A 23530-nucleotide genomic window follows, 5' to 3' on the forward strand; every position below is an offset into this window, starting at 1 on the left:
AGGGAATTCCATAGATTCACAACCCTCTGGTTGAAGAAGTTCCTTCTCAATTCAGTCCTAAATCTGCTCCCCCCAATTTTGAGGCTATGCTCCACCCTTGTGCTCATTTCACTTGCCAGCAGAAATGTCTACTCCATATCTATCTTATCCATTACCTTTATAATTTCATGTTTCCTAAGATCCCCCAATATAATCCCAGTCTACTCAGTCTCTCCTCAATTCCAGAATCAACCTAGTGAACCCACTCTACTGCCAATACATCTTGTCTCAAGTAAGGAGCTTAAAACTGTGTGCAGTACTCCAGGTGTAGCCTCATTAGCACCCTATACAGCTGCAACATAACCTCCCTGCTTATAAACACTATCCCTTTAGCAATGAAGGACAAAATCCCACTTGTCTTCTTAATTACCTGTTGCATCTGCAGACCAACCTTCTCTGATTCATGCATAAGGACATCCAGGTCCCTCTGCATAGCAGTGTGCTGCAATTTCTTACCAGTCAAGTAATAGTCCTTTTTACTGTTATTCCTACTGAAATGGATGACTTCACTTTTTGGACAGTCCCCAGTTTTGCCACCCATAATTGCTTATCTGGCAATTCACAGCTAAATTTGACTCCTTTATGCAGAATATTGCTGTACTAACACAAGATCATCCTGGTTCCGGATCAGAGTCATTCTCAATGTGTCATGCTGATGGTGCTACACAGAAGTCACATCCCAGAATTAAACCTTCCTTGATGAATAATGTTTGCTTCTGTTGGTAAGACAATGAAACATTCACAGGAGGCTTCAGATGTTCTTTAACAACGTAAGTTTATTACACGAAAGAAAGAAAACAAACAAAGCTATATTCAGTTAGAAAGACCATAACAACACCAAATATTATAATAAAGTTCCAGTGAAGTTTCCAAACACTGTCTGTTACAAGGATTCAAGTGCAGAGAAATTATATCCCCATTTCAACTTAAGTTTCTACTTCACTGACTCTTTCCGGTTTCTGATTCTTGTACTGTAGAGAAAGTTTTTACAATCACTCTCCCAAGTCTGATAGCAGGAACAGCAGGTCTGGCAACAGGTGTGGAGCTGACAGGAAGAAGAACACCTCATCTTCAGCCTTGGGACCCTCCAACCACATGGCATCAACATTGACTTCATTAGTTTCCAAATCTCCCCTCCCCCCATGTCATCCCAGATCCAATCCTCCAACTCGGCATCACCCTCTTGACCTCTCCTTCCTGTCCATCTTCCTTCCCACCTATCTGCTCCACCCTCTGCATTGACCTATCACTATTACACCCCATCTGCATCCACCTATCACCTTCCCACCTAATTTCCCCCAGGCCCATCCCCATACCCTTATTTATCTCTCAGCCCCCTTCTGCCCCACCCCCACATTCCTGATGAAGAACTTACGTCTGAAACGCCGATTCCTGCTCCTCGGATGCTCCTGGCCTGCTGTGCTTTTCCGGCACCACCCTTTTTGACTCAGCATCTGTAAAGAGAAAGCAGAGTTAACCTTTTGGGTCAAGAGGCCCTTCTTCAGAACATTCTCACCTGGTTTGAGAACTTGACAAGTCAGAGAAGACATACACTGCTGTAGTTACAGGTTTCGACACAGTGGGAGAAATCAGATTGGTCACGAACCTAAAACTTGCTTCTGAAAACTGCTCAACTCTCGTTTTTTTTTTCAACTCTTGGTTCCTCTCAACTAAAACTGGTATTTTCTGAAATGAACTGAAAATTAATGAACGGCTTGATGGAGTTAGACTGCCTGTCATAACCCAAAAGCATAAATACCTTATTCTATTCCAAGCCATGGCTTCCTCCAGACCATAGATTAGTCATATTTCTCCTTGGAGCTGGAGCAGTTTAGATAAAAAAAAGAAATCCACGTCCATATGCCTCTCTTTTTAAATTGATCTAAATTTCAAAATCGATGTTATGTTTTCCACACATTTTCATTGCCCATTGCTAACAGTCTGCTTCCTTCATTGATCCCTCCAAGGCCAAGTACAGAGTGTTTATGCAAAAGCAAAATAGCGTGATTCCTATCAATCTGAAGCAAGAACACAAAATACTGGAAAAAAAATCAGCAGCTCAAGCTGTATCTATGGAAAGAAACTGGAAAAAAATATTTTAGATTATGATAACCTCTTGTCAGAAATCTTTCACAGCATACTAGATGGAGAGTGCTGGGTTTTGAGATTTTTGGCGTTTTAACTTAATTTCAAGAAAATTGTTGTCCTATGTTAGATTTAGAAAGCAAGCAGTTAACACAATTCAGACATTATCTGGAAATAAATATTTTATCTAACAGTCAGGACCAAACTAAGTGTCTTACAGAATTGTGTCTTAAAAGGCATTCTTATTCTTAACACTTTTAACTTAGGAATTGCAAGACAAGAAATGGATCCACTGAAAAGTTATGCTTAATGGGGTCACTTTGTATGTATTTATGATTACTGATTTCAGATACATACAAGTGTAAAATGATCACAGAATAATTAAAAATGTTTACAGAAAATGTTGATGGATTTAATAGGTTGAGAAGAAGGAGAAATGAAAATTATAATAAAAGCAAACAATAGTTTGGCTTTCCAATACTTTAGTTCCCAGGAAATGCATGCTTCAACGGTATCTAGCATTGGAATGTTCAAATCTATTATCTGGAAGCTTATTCATACAATCATTGAAGTGGTTATCTCCTGTTAATTGCAGCCAAATCCTACAGAGGCTTGGATAGGTGGATAGGTTCCATTTTCTGAAATCTAGTCAAGCCTTCTCCTTCTCTTGACTCCGAGGCTGGTCTCTTGGGACTTTAGCAAATATTTCTAAGATATTGAGTCTCTTATACCCTGTTTAGAATTTAAATCTGTGTTATGATATATATAGGCCATCCCATTTTATAAAAATTCTTTTAATAGTATAATGCCTAATATTCTCTGCACTTTGTTTAAATCATGTGATTTAAATCCACTGGGAAAGCTGTCAATCTCTCCCTCCCTTTTTCCAGTAAATTTCCATTATGTGAAGCCCCTTGAAGTCCAGCTTTCAGAAAAAGATGTTTGTGTATTGCTGGAACTTTGTTGTAAGTTCTGTCAGGTTCCCAAGACTTAGCCTTTGTAAATTATTACACTAGTGTCTCTTGCTTGCTTGCACTGTTATTTTCCTAAGAATATTTGCTTTGGTCTCACTATGCAGCTAAGTTGTCAGAAGAGATTTTGTTTTCAATTCAGTTCATTCCATACAAGGCATGACTGGTTATGTAGGCAAGCTTGTTTTCTTACTTTACCTGGACTCTGTTTTAAAGGTTCATTTGGCACTGCAACCTCATACACTACATCAACTTGATGTCGATGATACATTTGTGAATCCATGGCAACCTCAGACTAAGTACAATGGCTTTCCTCACTTAAGTCCATAGGGAAGTATGATAGCCATCAGCCAGAAGAACTGTAACAGGTTCAGTTCCCTGGTCAACTTCTTATGGATAAAAATTGGGTTTTCACAGTTATGTTGTTAGCTTTTACACAAGTTTGATGTGAAAAGAGAGTCTGAGGGAGAGACTAGGTTTTCTAACATTTGAGGTGGATTGACTATGCTAAAAAAAATTACACTGTAATGTACATGAATGGTTAGGTGAGTTAGCCATGGTAAAAACCCCATTTGGGGTTATGGGGATGGATCTGGGTGGAATAGATTTTGGAGGGTTGGTGCAGCCTTGAATGGCCTGATTTTGCATTGCAGGATTCTGTGTTTCAAGTGTTTGGTTCCAGAGTTCAATATTCTGAAGTGACTTACTACACTAACAAGGATTGTGGTGAAGTTATATTACAAGGAGCAAAAGAAATATCATGTTGAAATTTTTGGGACACTTTGTTTTCACAGAAGTTAAACAAACCTGTTGTTCTCACCACACAATTTGACCCTTTCCAGATGTTGGGGATAGGTGGACTGGCTTTGGTCAGTCATGGCTCTTATCTCTGATCTCAGGTTTGTATTGTCACAAATCCTGCTCCAGAGATCTGAGCATGTACACCTAATCTCTCATCACAAATGCCATAATGAGGTGATGCTACATCATTGAAGGTGCAATCTGTTGGATATAAGTTTCAACTGAAGAATAATGGAGCTATTGTTGGTGTCTTGGCCAATATTTATCCCTCAATCCACAAACATCAATCAGATTTTCTTGTTATTATTACATTATCATTTGTGAGAGTTTACTTCCCACAGTTTAAGGAGATGGTGGCATAATGTTAATGTCACTGAGCTAGTAAACTAGAGAATGTTTCTCTGGGGAAATGGGTTCAAACCCCACCACAGCCGCTGATAGGATTTATAGTAACTATAAATCAGGTTTCATTCATGAACGTGACAACGAACATCAGTTGTAAAATCTCATCTGGTTCATACGTCTTTTCGAAAAGGAAATTTGCCTTTCTTGCCTGGTCTGATCTAAGTGTGATGCCAAGCCCATAGCAATGTTACTGACTTAACTACCCTCTGACATTGCTCCTGAGCGGAGTAGCTAACCAGGCTATCAGGGATGGGCAACAAAGCTGAGCTTGATACTTGGTTAATGATGGCCACATACATTGTAAAAATAAATGAAGAAGAAATACCCAGCATATTTCCTACAAAGCAAAAGTGCTGTGAGACTCTTAAGGCCACAAAAGGTCCTGTATAAATGAACGAGCTAAATTTGTTATTTTGGTCAAGTTTGAGTTGAACTGAATCTTTTGGAGGGATTTCTGCCACAAGGCTTAGTGACATCTCATTTACTCGTTACGCGAACACCCGCAATACATCCCTCATGTCCGATTCCGACCCTGTCTTACCACTAACCATTCCGAGAACACCTCGGCACTGTCGTCACCACATACCTCTGTGCCCATGCCATAGTAAAAGCCTGTGGTGCCCTTAAATGGGTGTTTTCAGTCTGTCATTGATATCAAAGGCTGTCTTCACTCACTCAAGACTCCCTGAGCAAAGGCTATTCCATTGATCTGACTGAAGCTTGCTCAAGACCATGACAATCTTCCTGCTGTTGTGTCTGTGCCACAGCAAGGCAAAATAGAAGTAATCAAAGTCTGTTTTCTCTGGCTGAGGGGGCAACATGCAAAAAGGCAAGGCAAAACAATGCATGCTGGGAATACTGTGAGCATCCAGGTAAGTTCAGAGTGAGTGAGCAGACTGACAGAGTGAAGGGTCTAGAGATGCAGCCTGGTCTGATCCTCGAGCTGGATGTGTGGCCCTGAGCACACCCTCTGCTTTCCACAGCACAACAGTGATAACAGCAGCATCAAGCATCCGCAGATCGGAGGTGTGCCATTGGAGTTCTTAGAGGCTGCCACACAATGATTGCTAATGCATGTGACCAATGCCCATGGAACATACCCTGTGATGCTGGTGCCTGGTCTATGTCCTTTGGAGCAAGTAGCAAGCTAAAATCACCAGATACCTGCTTTATGTTCAAGTCAGGTTTTCTCGCTGTTTACCTTGTTTGATCATTTGGTCAGACAGAAAGCTGAATATTAATGAGCCGAGTCGGGTCATTAACATGGAATTTAATAGCAATAATCCCCTTTCACTGGCAACTTGCTGCTGCCTATTGAGACCCTCCACCCGCAGCCATGCCATTCATCCAAAACATTGGAGGTGGAGGGTGATCCCCTCAATATCAAAGTCAGCCCAGCTGGAAGTCTTATTCCTTTCTGTTACACATCTCACCCAAACCCATGTCATTGAGACCCTTAGAAGATTCTGTCCAAAGTCTTTTTTCTTTGTTTCTTCCACAAGAAGGCTGGGGTTGTTTTCCCTGGAGTGTCGGAGCTGAGGGGTGACCTTATAGAGGTTTATAAAATCATGAGGGACATGGATAGATAAATGGACAAACTGTTTTTCCCTGGGGTGGAGGAGTCCAGAACTAGAGGGCATAGATTTAGGGTGAGAGGGGAAAGATATAAAAGAGACCTAAGGGGCAACTGTTTCATGCAGAGGCTGGTACGTGTATGGAATGAGCTGCCAGAGGAAATGGTGGAGGCTGCTACAATTGCAACATTTAAAAGGCATCTGGATGGGTGTTTGAATTGGAAAAGTTTGAAGGGATGTGATCAGGTTTGGAGGGATATGGTCCAGATACTGACAGATGGGACTGCATTGGGTTGGGATATCTGGTCGGCATGGACAGGTTGGACTGAAGGATCTGTTTCCATGTATATCTCTATGCTGTATGACTAAGAACGAGGGTTTGTTTTGACATTGATCCTGCATAATATTATATGAATGAGTATTGACTGATGGAGATAAATTATTGACCATTAGGAGCAAAATGTCTGTTGACAAGAGATTCCACGAAGCAGAATATCACTGTAAAATTCATTGGCCAGATTGAGTTTTAAATAAGTAGTCAGCTTTCATTACCCTGATTTTTCTACCTCCTCTAAGTCTGATCCCTCACACTCTGTAGTTTCTCACTTGTTTTTCCCTATCCTGTCCAAGCTTACTTGTCCCATATGACGCACCTATCCTTCTCTGAATTTCTCTTCCTGTCTGGCTACCTCTTCATATCCACGACTAAAGAGCTTCTTTAGCTTTCAGTATGATCCTTCCATTTAAAAATTGCTTGCCTCTTCTAAACTTGATCCCTCTATTCTTTAAAGCTACTATCTTATCTTTAACTTCTCAAAACTTCTGAACTGTGGTATTGCTATTGAATGAGTTCCCCTAATACTGAAAGGCATCACATCTTAAATTGTTTGTGTTGGATACTGTCTTCCATGCCATCCTTCTCTTTAAAAACCAACAGTTTGGCCAGGTTTTCATACTTTGGAACATTTGGAAGACTGTGCTTTAAATTATATATATCTGCATAACTTTTAAAGGACATCCAAAAGGAAGGGTTTTACACAGCTCAGGCACATCTTGGTCCCTTTACAGTCTGGCCATGCAAACTATTTAAAGTGTATGCACACTTCTGAACCAGATGTTGAAGTTTTTTTCCCCGCAAAGATTTTTTTAACATGAAACATTAATTCATTGATTTGCCTTACTATTAGAAAAAAGACTATGTGCACCATTAATTTAGGAGCCCTCTTGTTCTTGTCTGGAAACTGTCTTACCCACAGATTAACCACAAAGCAGACCAAAAAGTAAAAGGTAGAGAAGACCACAGTTAGTTGGCTACAAAAATTGAAATGCAGAAAGATGGAAGTTACTTTGCTTGTGACACACAAGATGATGCTTGAGAATTTCTTTCAATTTATTCTTTCTTTCTATGGAGCAGAAAACGTTGAGTAGGGACCTGATTGGGGTGTAGAAGATTGACGGCATAGAAGAGTCATTAGAAAGCAGCTATTCCCCTTAATCGAAGGGTTAATAACAAGGGGGCATCATTCGAAGTGAAAGGCAGGATTCTTAGAGAGGTTTTGAAAGAAAACATTTTCACCCAGAGGATTGTCCGGTTTGGAATGCATTGCTGGGAACGTAGTTGAGGTGGGAAACCTCAGAACCTTTAAAAAGTACTTGGATGAGCACTTGAAATGTCATAACATTCAAGACAATGGGCCAAAAGCTGTAAAGTGGGACTAGTTTAAGTAGTAGTGTATTTTTGGCAGTACAGACTCAATGGATTGAAGGGTCTCCCTGTACTGTACGATTCTGTGTCTTCACAGGATGTGGGCACTACTGGATAGGCTAATATTTGCCCAACAAGGATTTTCTTGTTCCAACTCAATTTACTGGGCAGAACACTCTCCCTGAGCTGCACTGGCGTGCACATACCAATCGATGATCTTGTCCGGTTTCAGGTACTGCTGGGACACATAGACTTCAGAGGTTAGTGTGGTAGAAAAATTAATTTGAAGAAATTTAGTTAACATCTGATGAATATTGTATTTGGGCATGTAATACTGGGCAACATGTACACTTCTTTAATTAGACTAAAAGCTGACTCATGGGAGATTATCCAAGGCAAATCTTTAAGCCTGAGACTGTGGTTTTATTCTTATCTTTTTACTATCTCCACTGAAAGTCCTCAGGTACAGTTAATGTTTAAAGATAGACGTGCATATTTTGATCTGATTTGCCTTCATGAACTGCTGTAGATATAGTGACAAGCTTTTATTTTCAGGGGATTTGTACGTAATGAGACAATGGCTCTCTTAGCAAGAATTGGATTGGGGAAAGGTAAGACTGAAAGATGCAATAGACATTTATTATAGCTCCTGGTACCTACATATGTTATAGTCACATGCAGTGCTGTGCAATGGCTTGGACTGACCAATTCAGTTACACATAGTTGCATGCTTCCCTTGGCTGTGAGTGGCCCCATGAAAATGGAGACTGAGATATTCATACCATCAGGTCACATGCTGCACTACAGTGATGATATTATGAGTAGGCCTCGTAAAGGTTTGTTATGTATCAGCCATGAGATGTAACACGAAGCATTTAAGTTGTGTAATTCTCATTTCATTTCTGTAGAGATTGCTCGATTACAGGTGCAGAATTGTACTCCCTTTACAATTGTTGGGGACAGACCTTAGAGGTTGAAATATAAGTACCTCTAATGAACGAAATACCTGTTCATTGAATTGAGATCTTTCTATTCCATTTTGGCCAGTAACATACTGGGCAGTGCTTTTGTATTGAAAACGTTTCATAAGCTGTGGATTGCTGTTGTTTGCAAATTAAAGCAAGGTGCTGAGGCTGTCACTTCATTTGTATTCTTGGAGACTGATGGCAATGTCCTTGGAAAGACCATGCAGGTGAAATGAAAGCCCATTAGTCTATCAGACTGTGGTGGAGCTTTTATCATCTCGTTAGGGAAGGGGAACTGCACACCCTCATGTTTTTCTGACATGACCAGAAAAGGATTTTAAACAGTATGTTCCACATGCAGAGTGACTATTGTAACTATGGGATGAGACAGTTTTCAAGATAAAACATGGCACCAACTGAAATGTGATGTGAGTTTGTTTTGAAGAAACTGAATTTTGGGGATAAATGGCAGAAGAGAAGATAACAAAGATGACAATTCTTCCAGTTCAGCTCAGTAGAAAATTCAGATCTACCAATGCTTAATTTGGAAACACATATTTAAATAATCCTTTTAAAGAATGCCAGGTTTTCAATGTATTGCTCAATAAAATTACTTATATTCAAGTTGTAAGAATCTCAGATGAGCTTATTAACCTGTCTTGATGTCATTTGGTTCAGTAGGCTTTAGGATCATACATTTTGAAATCAAGTAATTATCCTCAATCTCTGTAGCTATTTTTAACAGAGTGTAGACAGCAGTCGTTGATCATCCTTTTGGTTAGGGAGGGGTTGAATGCTTTCCCCGCTGGATAATCCAGAAAAGGTATGTTTATAACAATGAGAAGCTCGAGAATAAAGTCATCTTCCACATTTTCCGGCTCTTCAAGCTATGGGTGCTGATGTCATTTGTCGCGATGTAACTCTTTGTTATTAAACTTTAGATTTGACCAATTTAAAAATCTTTGTTAAAATGATTTTGTTTTAGCAGTTTTAAAACAAAGTCAGATTGACTCCTCTTATCCTTAACTGCTGTCACAAAGTGAGTTGAAGGCAATAATTCAATTTTTTTGGTTGAGAGGATTATAAACAGCTGAAGCTTGACTATCAGGGCTCATGATATTATCTGAAGTTGACAGGATTAATGCCCTGTAATTCACTTTGAGGTATCCATTAAACACCATTAAATTTTTCATGTCCACATGACAGATTAAGAAGCATATTATCCAAGGTAGTTCTTCAGCAATGGAGGTATTGAGGCTTACTCTGACTAATATCGTCTTAGTAATTCCATTTGCTCAAATTCAACTGATTTTGTCAGTTCTCTAAAATTTAATTGGTGCTCAAAAGGAGGTTTTTTTTTGACAGGCAGTGGTAATATTTGTCTCCTAATGTGATTGCCACTTTTAATTCTATTTATTGGTGCCAAACATACAATTAGTGGCTTGTTTTAATTAACATAAGCAATCTATTTCCTAATCTTGATATATAACCTTTGTAGAAAAGCTATTCTGATTTAAGAAAAATAGGTACTTTTGTAGCAACCTGTTTAGACATGTTATGACACACCTCTGGAGCAGGTGGGATTTGAACCCAGTCCTTCTGGCTCAAAGGTATCCCTAAATACTGATTTTATATAGTGTGTGACCATGAACAAACTCTCCCTTTTCAATTATAATGTAATCGTATTGACATACCCACCTTGTTCATCAACCATATAGTCCTCTGAATTAATCACCTGCTTCATCTTAAAAGTGAGGTGGAGCTATGCGCAATTACATGGAAGTAATAGTCATTGTTATTGCCTCTTGACATTGATCCAGATCTCATCCGTTGCAGCGTTTAATAAAGTTTTATTATTTTGTGCAGGATTGAAATTTTTTGAGGTGTCACAGGTATATTTCATTATGCATGTATGTATTGGATCAGTAAGGCAGGAGTGATAACTTTCATCTATTTGTGGGATGCAATTTGGAAGTCTAATTCCCAGCAGACCACATCTCATTCGATGTATCATTCGTAAACTATGCCCCAGCACTGCTCGTGGAAGTCATTTCAGGAAAAATGATATTGAATCGCAAACAACAGGATTATTACATGCTTCACCAATCATCTATTTATCATTACAGCAGTATCTTCAATCATAGATTAGTAGGTCTATTGATCTTGTATGAGTGGGCTGAAAGCTTTTAAAATTCAAATGAAAAAAATCCTGATTTAATTAATTGACAAAAAAAGTGAAATGTCAATATTGAATGTTATGAAGTGCTGTCGGTTATGCGTCACAGAACCTTTACCAGAAAGACAGCAGTTGAATCCTTTTAAAGGGCCTGACTCACAGCTGAACCTGCACACAGCATTCTGTGGATGGACTGAACTGTCCTGTATTCATTCCTCTTTTTGCATTGAAAGCTTTAATAAATGAACGTAAAGCAAAAATAAAATCACAAAACTGCATCCACTGCTGACTGAATCAAATTTTACTTGAACTGCAAGATGAATGGTACAACAGAACTGGGTTTGATAAGTAACTCATCAGTACGTAGTTGAAGAATGACCACGTGGGTAGAGTTTTATTTGGGGAGTCATCATTTTTGTGAATTCTTGCACAGTCATTAATATTCCTCGAGGGAGAGGTGGAGAACAAAACATGGAAAAAATAAATCACCGTTCTAATTTGATATGGAAAGTGTCGACCAATTCTACATGTTCAGGATATTAACTTAACTGGGTCAAAACATGCCATTGATACAATTGACAGTGTAGTGCCCAGGTTCAGTATTGTGCCAGATGGTATTATTGTTGCAGGCATCCTGCATTTATATCAGTTTATTAGTTGACCTCACAATGGCAATGTGTTAATTAATTCACTAATGAGGTTAATGAATAGGGAACTGAAGTCAATTATCAAACCAACATTAGTAATCTGTAACAACATCTGGATATTTATCACTCTTTAATAATTACATGATGTTTTGTACAACCAATCCCAATCAAACAAGAGATGGCCCATTAATATTTATCTCTCTTTCTGAATTTATTGATGTACCATGCAGTTATTTGCATTTGACAATTAAATTGATAGGACTTCTCAATGGTTTTGTGGCTTCTAGAATGCAGGAGGATTAATTCCTGTCTTTTGAAAATTTTACTGTTAGTATTAATTCCAAGCAGAACAACGTTGTTTTGTCAAAAGTGTGACCCAAAGTCAACCTAAATTGTTAAATTCTGGCTAAACTTGTAATTTGAGTTTTCAGGTTGAAGTATATTTGCAACTGATGTAACAAGGGTCTGAAGATTATATATTGCATGTATCATAAATCTATTTCGAGCAGGCCTAAGAAATTATTGGGAATTTGGCAGCAATTGCAATGAACTGAAGTTACATTATTACTATCCATTCAAGAGAATCTCTTGCAAAGTTTGTTCAGCAATAATGCATCAGCAGTAATTACAATGGCCTCAAAGCAATAGATGGCAAAATGGTGTATCCTAGTAATGTACTGTAGACTTGAGATCCAAAGTACGCTACAGAGAATCACTTTAGTAGTATTAGCAGATTTCAAATTAGGTGAATTTCTAAGTCAGTTTGTATGAAGCATCTGATTTCTTTTTAATATTCTTTCATGGGATGTGGGCATCACTGGCAAGGTTACTAGTTGCTCATTCCTGATGACCCTTGAGAAGGTGATAATGGAAACCCGCTGCTTGGGAATGAAGCTGTTTATGTGGTATATGTACAGTGCTGTCAGACAAGGCCTTCCAGGATTTTGATCCTGCAGCAGTGAACAAATTAGCATATATGTTCAAGTTGGACAGTGCATGACAGAGAGGGAGACTTGTAGATGATGTTCTGATGCATTTGTTGCCCTTAACGTGAAAGAAAGATGGTTTAGAAGGAGCTTTGTTGAATTCTGGTTATTAAATTCTGCTTTCAATTTTCGATGACACACTCACTTAGTGTAAATCCTCATCACAAGCAGAATCATCAGGCAGAGAAAATGTGCAGTGTAACAGAATTGACCAGCAGAGTATTAATCTGCTGTAAAGCTATTTTCAGTGCCATTGCTAATGACAATGGCAGAGTCAGTATCGCAGAATAATGAAGCAAGTAGTTTAGTGTAGGGCCCTTAAAATTAGAAATCAAAAGAGCAGAATATGGGACAGTGGAAGAAATGTACAGCTTGAGCAGAAAACAAAATAAATATTTTTCATTGACATGTAGTCAATTACTTTGTGAATCCAATACTCCTGGCTGGTACAATCATTCAGGATTTGGAAGCATTTATTCAGTATGATTTATTTGAAATGTATCTGTATTGGCACAGTCTGTTTCACACTTGTCTAATTGCATCATTTTTGTTTGTAGTAAACAAGCACAAGCCGTGGATTGAGACATCCTACCACGGTACAATAACAGAGAACAATGATACCGTTTTTTTGGATCCACCCCTGGTTGCACTGGATAAGGATGCACCTGTGCGCTATGCAGGTGAGTTGAAGCATCATTTGTCATCTTGAAGAACTGAACCTTATTACTGCTCTTGTTATATTTCATTGTGTCTGTGAAACGATGTACTACTGGTTGATAACTATTGCACAGATTCTTTGACATCTTGCAATGCTCAATTCTATATCTCTGGAACATTTCGACCTTGAGTTTGAAAGAAGCAAATAGATTTGCAGATTTTCTAGCAGCAACTTGGTTGGTGGGGTGCAGAGAAAGTGAGCAAAAAGTAATAGTTTTTTTTAAACGTACTTGGAATCCATTCTGTGTCCTTAGTTGTGGGACATGTGTACCTACGTACATGCCAATGAATGCACTTTATTTGTGGTTGGTGACCTGTAATTTGCAATTGTGGCTACAAGACTATTAGTGTAGCTATTAAAATAAAAGGTGTGCAGGTTTATGAAGTGCATTTGGAGAGAAACTCGATTTGAATTGATCAGGTTGCCATTGAAAGGGATAGCTATCTGATTCTAATTTGACAGCTGTATGAAAATAGCAAGAATAATTGCACTATTATTGATGTCATCAATAATAATTTACACCATTACAAGGCTCACTAATACCCTTGGCTTTGGAATCATTAAAATAGATTAGTCTTACACAACTAGTTGATTCCTAATGACCGAATATAGCTAAGGTCTCTGAATGTAATTAGTCTAGTGCTGTTGATATCAATAGTTTCAAGGTATTTCTTAGTCTTTGGTCTCATGTTATGACCTGTCAGATACATTTAATTAATAGGATAATATCTATTCAGCTACAGATTTGTGGCCCTGAATCGTTAATGAATTCAAGTCATGCTGGTTCTAATGCTGTGGGTTAACATTTGTGTAACAGTATATTTTAGCATTTTGTTAAGAGATAATTAAAATTTGAGAATGTTGAAGTATGTTTATTATCCAGTAGTTTCAGCTAATTAAGCTTGAAATAACTTTCCCAGGGATAATTTAGGGAATCCCCATTTTAATGTTCTTTGGTTTTCAAAAAAAAATGTTGCATAGTTTGAATTTATTATCCAACCTCTCATAATTTGTTGGAGGCTTTGAAAATCTGACCTGAAGTCAAGTCAACCTGAGTGTGTGCCAATTTAGTCATAGCTACGCAAATACTTTTCACACCCCCGCACTGCTCGCTACTTTTGTCTCCAATATGTTGAAAGGTTGTCGAGTTAATGTTTCACAACTTAGCATACTGTTGCCTTTTCTGACTGACTCTTTACCTGCTGGATCTATTAATTCAGATTTCTGTTGTGTTCCACTTGTTTCACCAACCCTGTTATTGTCTGGAGGACTTAATCTATATTTGTGGCACAATCAGCATTATGCAAAGCGACTGTATCATGGAAAGACCTGAGGCCAAAGTTTTTGTGTCTAAAGTGAAATAACTTTGGCCATGCTTTTTGTGAGTTAATATGCGAAAGATTTTGTGTAGTTTAATGCATTCGCCTTATATATTATAATTTAATAAAAATGATTTAAGGATTTAGATTAACATTTCTAACTGTGAAGGCCCTGCTCATCCTATTTTTCTGCATTTTTAATTATGAAATGGATAAAGAGCTGTTTTAAAGTGAAGGATTGCTGAAAGATCTGAAAGCAAGTAACCTGGCACACTCTGTTTACAGAACTGCTGGCTCCAGTAGTAGTTGAAGTGTAGTTTGTAGATGAGTTAGAACCAAAAAATGTGTACAAGTGGAGATTCAACTAGCAACAATCCTGATTGGATTGTGAACCAGTTATCGGTTATCACTAACAAAGACTTGAACAACATAATGAGAGAAGCAATCAGATCCTGACCAGCTCAGGATGGTCAGCTGTCAGATGGTCAGATGAATAGCTGACCAGCTGTTCTCTACAGCAAAACACACTTGAGGCCTGAAGCAGGCCAGTGTATTTTTCCTTTAGTTGTTGCAAGCTCTGACTTTTAATTAATAAGTCAAAGATCTCTTATAAGTGTGAGCCAGACTCTGGTTCTGACAAACGTGTGGAAGCAGAAGAAAGGAAGACTGAGAAGCAGTGTTCTGATCAGTCCAAACCATCTCTGCAGAACAGAGAATACTACACTGATCCCCCATGTTTCTCTTTGTCTATAACACCCATGATATTTTTCCTGTCAATATCTGTGTTTGGATGTGTAGGGGGATTAGAGTTTTAAGTAGTGACCTTATATGTCGACAGTTCATAATGGTTTACCTGTGGCGTCTATTTACCTGGAATAAATAGCAATAAATAGTGATGCTGGTTAAGTACAGAAATCTATTCTGTACGTGCTGTCAATCTGGTCTAAAAGAAAGGTAAATTGTGAGGATTTTGTTTACTTTTACAAAGTCTTTAACTTTTGTAATGGCTCGGAATCATGGAGCTTGGTTTCTAGGAAGCTACTGATGTGAGGTATAGCAGAACTCACAAAGATTGCTCTTGTGTTTGCACATTAAATTAAATGTATATTTCTGTTGGTAGGGCATCTTTAAAACTATGGAAATAAATCCACCTTTAACTTAAACTAATAATAAAAATGCAATAATTTTCACTAGTTATATTAAGGTAATTATAAATCATTGCATGATTTTATAATATTCAAAAGAAATCATCAGTGTATCAATGCAACTTGTGCAGCTCTTCAAGTTACGTTATGCAAATATCCTCAAGTCAGAGTTTACTTTTGGAGAAAATTTGTTTGGAGCTCAAATGTGAAGAATACTCCTTTTTTGTGTGAATAGTAAAAATATGTTATGGTCTGTGAAATTTAATCTCAAACACAAGTTGCCACATGCTAGAGAAAAAATAACAGGTAGGCTTGGGCTGGGTAGAGGATGGATAGAGAAGGTTAATTTAAGGAGTTGAAAATCTTGGAAATAATTTAGGTCAATGGATTTCTTAACACTTGATCCATGTTATTTCACACAGCACTGGACTGAAACAAACCCTTCAAGAATGATATTACTGTGTTGCCGACAATTGATCTCCTTTCCTCAATAATACTTAAATGCAGAATTTCGTTCGAAGTATTGTGACAAAATGAAATTCATTATGCAGTTCGACTCTAGTAACATGTATTACTATCGATGTATACAAGAAATGTGAGTAGACTTGCTCATTTGACATAGATGATACTGTGATACAGGCTAATAGACGAGACAGGATTGATGTTTGCAAGGAGGGAAGGTGTTAGTAATACTGGAAAGTGTGAAAATAGGTAAGTCCCCTACGCTGGATGGGACTTATCCTCGGATACTCTGGGAAGCCAGGGAGGAGATTGCAGAGCCATTGGCTTTATCCTTTATGTCATCATTGTCTACAGAAATAGTGTCAGAAGACTGGAGGATAGCAAATAGAGTCATAGAATCACAGAGATGTACAGCATGGAAACACAGCCTTCAGTCCAATCCATCCATGCCAACCAGATATCCTAACTCAATCTTGTCCCACCTGCCAGCACCCGGCCCATATCCCTCCAAACCCCTCCTATTCATATAACCATCCAAATGGCTTTTAAATGTTGTAATTGTACTAGCCTCCACCACTTCCTCTGGCAGCTCGTTCCATACACGTACCACCCTCTGTGTGAACATGTTCCCCCGTGGGTCTCTTTTATATCTTTCCTCTCACACCCTAAACCTATGCCCTCTAGTTCTGGCCTCCCCAACCCCAGGGAAAAGTCTTTGCCTATTTACCCTATCCATGCCCCTCATAATTTTGTAAACCTCTATAAGGTCACCCCTCAGCCTCCGACTTTCCAGAGAAAACAGCCCCAGCCTGTTCAGCCTCTCCCTACAGCTCAAATCCTCCAACCCTGGCAACATCCTTGTAAATCTATTCTGAACCCTTTCAAGTTTCACAACATCTTTCCGATAGGAAGGAGACCAGAATTGCATGCAATATTGCAACAGTGGCCTAACCAATTCCCTCTACAGCCACAACATGACCTCCCAACTCCTGTACTCAATACACTGACCAATAAAGGAAAGCATACCAAACGCCTTCTTCCCAACCTATCTACCTGCAACTCCACTTTCAAGGAGCTGTGAATCTGTACTCCAGGGTCTCTTTGTTCAGCAACACTCCTTAGGACCTTACCATTAAGTGTATAGGTCCTGCTCAGATTTGCTTTCCCAAAATGCAGCACCTCACGTTTATCTGAATTAAACTCCATCTGCCACTTCTCAGCCCATTGGCCCATCTGGTCAAGATCCTGTTGTAATCTGAAGTAACTCTCTTTGCTGTCCACTACACCTCCGATTTTGGTGTCATCTGGAAACTTACTAACTATACCTCTTACGCTCGCATCCAAATCATTTATGTAAATGACAAAAAGTAGAGGACCCAGCACCAATCCTTGTGGCACTCCACTGGTCACAGACCTCCAGTCTGAAAAACAACCCTCCACCACCACCCTCTGTCTTCCACCTTTGACCCAGTTCTGTATACGTATGGCTAGTTCTCCCTGTATTCCGTGAGATCTAACCTTGCTAATCAGTCTCCCATGGGGAGCCTTGTCAAACGCCTTACTGAAGTCCATATAGATCACATCCACTGCTCTGCCCCATTCAATCCTCTTTGTTACTTTCTCAAAAAACTCAATCAAGTTTGTGAGACATGATTTCACATGGACACAGCCATGTTGACTATCCCTAATCAGTCCTTGCCTTTCCAAATACATGTACATCCTGTCCCTCAGGATTCCCTCCAACAACTTGCCCACCACTGACGCCAGGCTCACTGGCCTATAGTTCCCTGGCTTGTCCTTACCATCTTTTGTTAAACAGTGGCACCACATTAGCCAACCTCCAGTCTTCCGGCACTTCACCTGTGACTATCGTTGATACAAATATCTCTAGCTTCCCACAGAGTTCTAGGATACACCTGATCAGGTCCTGGGAATTTATCCACCTTTACCCGTTTCAAGACATCCAGCATTTCCTCTTCTGTAATATGGACATTTTGCAAGATGTCACCATCTATTTACCTACAATCTATATATTACATAAATGTTGTGACCTTGTTCAAGAAGGGGAGTAGAGACAACTCTGGTAATTATAGACCAATGAGCCTTACTTTGGTTGTCGGTAAAGTGGTGGAAAATGTTGTAAGACATAGGATTTATAATCATCCAGAGAGGAATAAGTTGATTAGGGACAGTCAACAAGGTTTTGTGAAGAGTAGGTCATACTTCATGAACCTTATTGAGTTCTTTGAGATAGTGACCAAACAGGTGGATGAGGGTAAAGCAGTTGATGTTGTTTATATGGATTTTGGTAAGGCATTTGATGAGGTTCTCCATGGTAGGCTAGTGCACAAAATACGGAGGCATGGGATTGAGGGTGATTTAGTGGTTTGGATCAGAAGTTGGCTAGCTGAAAGAAGGCAGAGGGTGGTGATTGTTGGGAAATGTTCATCCTGGGGTTCAGTTATTAGTGGTGTATCGCAAGGATCTGTTTTGGGTCCACTATAAAAGTTAAAGATTTTATAAAAGTAAACAAAATCCCCACAATTTACCTTTCTTTTAGACCCAGATTGACAGGATAGATTTCTGTACTTAACCAGCATCACTATTTATTGCTATTTATTTCTGGTGAATAGACTCCACAGGTAAACATAAAAATGTTTGTCATTTTTATAAATGACTTGGATGAGGGCATAGAAGGATGGGTTAGTAAATTTGCAGATGACAATTAGGTCGGTAGAGTTGTGGATAGTGCTGAAGAATGTTGCAAGTTACAGAGGGACATAGGTAAGCTGCAGAGTTGGGCTGAGAGGTGGCAAATGGAGTTTAATGCCAAAAGTGTGAGGTGATTCCCTTTGGAAGGAGCAACAGGAATAAAGAATATTGGGCTAATGGTAAGATTCTTGATAGTGTAGATGTGCGGAGAGATCTCAGTGTCCAGGTACATAGATCCTTGAAAGTTGCCACCCAGGTTGATGGGGTTGTTAAGAAGGCATACGGTATGTTAGCTATTATTGGTAGAGGGATTGAGTTTTGGAACCATGTGCTCATGCTGCAGCTGTTCAAAACCCGGGTGCGGCTGTACTTGGAGTGTTACGTACAGTTCTGGTTGCCGCATTATAGGAAGAACTTTGGAAATCTCAGAGGAGATTTACTTGGATGTTGCCTGGTATGGAGGGAAAGTCTTATGAGGAAAGGCTGAGGGACTTGAGGCTGTTTTCATTAGAGAGAAGAAGGTTGAGAGGTGACCTAATTGCAATATATAAGATAATCAGAGGGTTAGATAGGATGGACAATGAGAGCCTTTTTCCTCAGATGGCGATGGCTAGTATGAGAGGACATAGCTTTAAATTGAGGTGTTATAGATATAAGACAGATGCCAGAGGTAGTTTCTTTACTCAGAATAGTAGTAGGGACATGGGACACACTGCCAGCTACAACAGTAGATTCTCCAACGTTAAGGGCATTTAAATGGTCATTGGATAAACATTTGGATGAAAATGAAATAGTGTAGTTTAGATGGGTTTTGGATTGGTTTCACAGTTTGGTGCAACATCGAGGGCCGAATGGCCTGTGCTGCGCTGTAATGTTCTATGTTCTATGATGCATCTGACCCAATTTAGATCTGAACACTGCAAAATGCTTGGATATTCTTTCTTTTTCCTGAGTTTCTGCTTACACTCACTTGTGTATTAGTAAGCCGAGAATTTGTCATAAACCAGTGCAATCAGATATGATTTAGATATATTTCCTTTTCTGTCATGAAGTTCTCACCCATGCCTTCATTGCCTTTCGTGCTAGCATTGCTGGCTGCATTCTTTCCACCCTAAACTTGTAATCATCCCAAAACTCTGTTGTCCATTTTATTATTAACTATCAGTCAGATCTGGTCTCCTCTCACCCTTTGTGCTCATAGATCTATGTTAGCTCTCAATCAAGCAATATCGTGATTCAAAATTGCTTACCTTGTTTACAAATCCGTCTGTGTCCTTGCCTCTCTCTATCTCTATAATCTCCTCCAACCACGATCTTTTAATATGTGCGCTCCTTTTGGTGTATTCCCAATCACAATTGCCACATCATCAGTAATGTGCTTTTAATTGACTCGATTCCATTTCCCTCCCGACACCTCTATGCCTCTATGTTGCCTGACATCTTTAAGACTTCCTTAAAACTTTCCTTGACCATTTCACCGAACACTTCCTTTGTGGCTTGCAGTCATATTTTGTTTTATATTGCTCCCGTTAAGTGGTGTGGGATGTTCCATTGTGTGAAAGGTGCAACATAAAATGGCATGTTCAAAATTGCTGGTTTCGGGATAATTCTTAATTTAGTGCAGATTTATAGCAAACTTGGAATACAGTGGAAAATGGGTTATCATTCATCAAAAAAAAGTAAACGCAATAACCATATATTCCCAAGAGTAACCCAATTTTAAAGCACTGAATTTTAAAAAAATAATACAAAATTCTTTTCTATTTAGATTGGAGAATGAGAACTTCCTTTGTAAATCTAACAACAATATTCATACCCTTTCAAAAGGTATCCTTGTATCCAAAGATTGTAGCTTGGAACTTCTTGAACGAACATAATTCGTGGAAAATCCCAAAGGTGATTAGTTCATCCCAGGGATACGGATGGATTCATAGGTGGCATTTGCTTCAAGCTGCTGCTGCTAGTAGCTACTCCTGCCAGGGTGATGTGTTGTCATGGTTCACCATGCTCATCCGTCTTGCATCGTCCTCACACATCCACTGAAGCTCTTCTGCAACTGCCCTGTAATATTCATCATCCAACTGTGCCGAGGTCAATCCATCTTTCTGATGACCTCCAACTTGCCTTCTAAAAGTTAAACCCTGTAGCTTTTCCGCTCTGGTCAAAAGGCCAAAGTACTGACATTCTTAAGCACTTTTAAAATCATGCTCAAAAGATTGCAGTACCTTCAATTGCCGAATACAATATTGAAACAAATTCCCTGACATTTTGCATTGGTTGTGCCATATCTGCAGAATTGTACCTAAACCATCAGCACAGTCTTACAGAAATCATACTAGGCCATCGTGATTAAATGTATTTTTCTGCTTTATTCTAACAACTCGCCACCATCCAGTGAAGGATGTGAGAATGTGCAGGGTTATGGAGTCCTTTAAAAGATAGTGTAGAGTTTTCCCCTCACTGATGTGGTGTGAGAATGAAAAATATCAAGTTCTCGATGACGGAAAAGTGTTTCCTGATTTCTTCCTTTCCCCCTCAAGCCAATGGCAAGTTCAGAATCCCACCATTGAGTGACAACCATTGAGTTATTTCCATGTATTTGCTTCTCATTTTAGCCCCAACTGAACTCATGCATACTCTATTTCCAATTCCCCTTTCATTAAGCAAGAAGCCAGATGGTGGAAATTTCCGAATTATATATCCAAGCGGGTGCAGCTCGCCAAATGCTTGTCATGGCTATTATCCTTCTTCAGAACAATATCCCTGAGGCACCATGGTAACCATCTTCCTTCACCTATCATTCATGCAAACTAACACTCAGACACTATTTTATCCTTTCAACATTTTGGATACTAGTGACTTCACAAAAATACTTCTCCATCATAATTCTGATATGCATTTATACAGCATTTTACACAATTTTACAGTGAATTTTAAAGTGAAATCATTCTTATGATTGAGGAAATACAGTAACCATATTTGTGTACATTAAGGTCCTAAAAATGACTAAATCATTTGTGTTAACATTTCCTGCATCAGTCTGGCTTTACTTCAAAAGTACATGTTTCATTTGATCGTCCTGATATTAAAAGAAAGTTTTCATAAGTTACCCTCACATCTTTCTGCATTTTGTTCAAATACTTTTCTCTGGCTAGTCCAGCATTTATTATCCACCCTTAACTACCTTGGTGATGACCTGTCATTTTGAACAGTTGTAGTCCGTGGTGGGTTGGATTGTATGTTTATCTGCAGTGCTGTTAGGAAGGGAGTGTCAGGATTTTAGCCCAGTGACAGTGAAGGAATGGTGATTTGTTTCCAAGCTGGATGGTGTTGAAGTTCTTGACTGATGTTGGAATTTCATCCAGGCAAATGAAAGGTATTCTGCGACACTCCTGACTTGTAGCTCTGCATATGGAGAACAGGCTGTCAGCAGTCTGTTCTGATCATAGCTGATGGAAATACTGGACAAGTTAGATTCCAGCGATTTCTCACCAAAACTTATCAAACCCAGCTCAATAAGTACTTACCCTGCCCCTGTGGCATCCCTTGTGTCTGAGTCTACCCTCAACTTACCATGAATCTTTCCCAGAAGAAGTTGTCACTGCCAGAATGTTCAGAACTGACCAGATTCACTTGCTTCCATGTGCCATTTTTAAAAGGCTACTGTACACCTGGACAATCACTATTGATCCAGAGCTGCCACACAGGTTCTTCTGTTATAACGTGCGTTTCCTCAACACAAATTCACTGGAGCGTGATTGACAAATTGGGGACACTTTTTCTCCAGCGCAAACTTTTAAAACGTGTATTGGCTATAACACGATTAGAGCACCAGCACTTTAAGCACAGTTTCTAAAATGTGGGCGTTGCATAAGAGCACAACCATTGTGTGAAAGAAGAACTGACTTTACATGAATGCTGCTATTCTTGGATAAGGGAAAATCAGCACTGGGCTGTGTGGTCAGGAACCTGGAAGCTCAGCTGGCTAGGGTGATGCACACAGGATATGGTCTTCCCTCAGGACCAGCAGAGGAGCCCACAACACCAGACCATGGCAGCATGACCTAAGGTTTCCAATCAGCTCAGTCCAGTCCTATCAGTATGGAGAAATGCCCATCACGGTAAAGAAGTCAACATTTTACTGCACTCCCCAACAGAAGTATCATCATCTTCTATCTCATACCTTGCACTCATTCTATCTCTGTATGACAGCCACCTCCCACCAAATCTCATGCTCTTCCACTCTCCCAATTGCCTGCACCATCTTTCCTCATAGGCTCTCACCCACCTAGTTCCTGACAGCGCCAACCTGCATGACCCCTGCACTGCCGCACCCCTCTCTTGAGACATCTCATGTACCAAACATAACAGCTGCTCTAATTACTACCATCTCCCACAATACATGTCTGTGTCTCAGTCCAGGAGGAAAACAACCCACAGTGGGGCAGAGGGAGTACAGACGGATGTTGAACTGCCCCAAATTCAGTTTCTCATCCCTTGTGCAGAAAGAATCCTGACTCTGACTACACAAGTAGCTGATTGACTGTGTTCAAGCCCTTCAACTGGGGCCAGAGACTGCCCTGGACTTACTGAGAGGTATCTGTCTCCCTTGACTTGACTGAGGCCTGGTGTCAATCATGACAAGCTTCCTGGCTATGTGTTTGCACAAAGCAGCAAGACAGAATTGATAAACAGATCAGAGATCTACCATGAGGTTTCTTAGAATCTGGCACATGCAAGATACCAATATCTGTGTATGTGGGGTGCATGGGGCCAGTGCCCAATGAGTGTGCCTGGAGATGTTATTGTCTTGTGTCTCA

General features: G+C 39.5%; 1 protein-coding gene across 1 annotated transcript in view; it reads left to right on the forward strand.

Moving 5' to 3' along the window:
• The first annotated feature begins 8340 nt into the window (after positions 1–8340).
• Positions 8341–23530, forward strand: part of clstn2a (calsyntenin 2a) — a 317315-nt gene continuing 302125 nt past the window's right edge. The window contains exons 1-2 of the mRNA XM_060833929.1: positions 8341–8416; positions 12912–13034. Coding sequence (XP_060689912.1) covers positions 8341–8416; positions 12912–13034 — 199 coding nt within the window. The remainder of the gene's footprint in view (positions 8417–12911; positions 13035–23530) is intronic.

Source organism: Hemiscyllium ocellatum, chromosome 13 (assembly GCF_020745735.1).
Source record: "Hemiscyllium ocellatum isolate sHemOce1 chromosome 13, sHemOce1.pat.X.cur, whole genome shotgun sequence".
In the NCBI taxonomy this organism is placed as follows: domain Eukaryota; kingdom Metazoa; phylum Chordata; class Chondrichthyes; order Orectolobiformes; family Hemiscylliidae; genus Hemiscyllium; species Hemiscyllium ocellatum.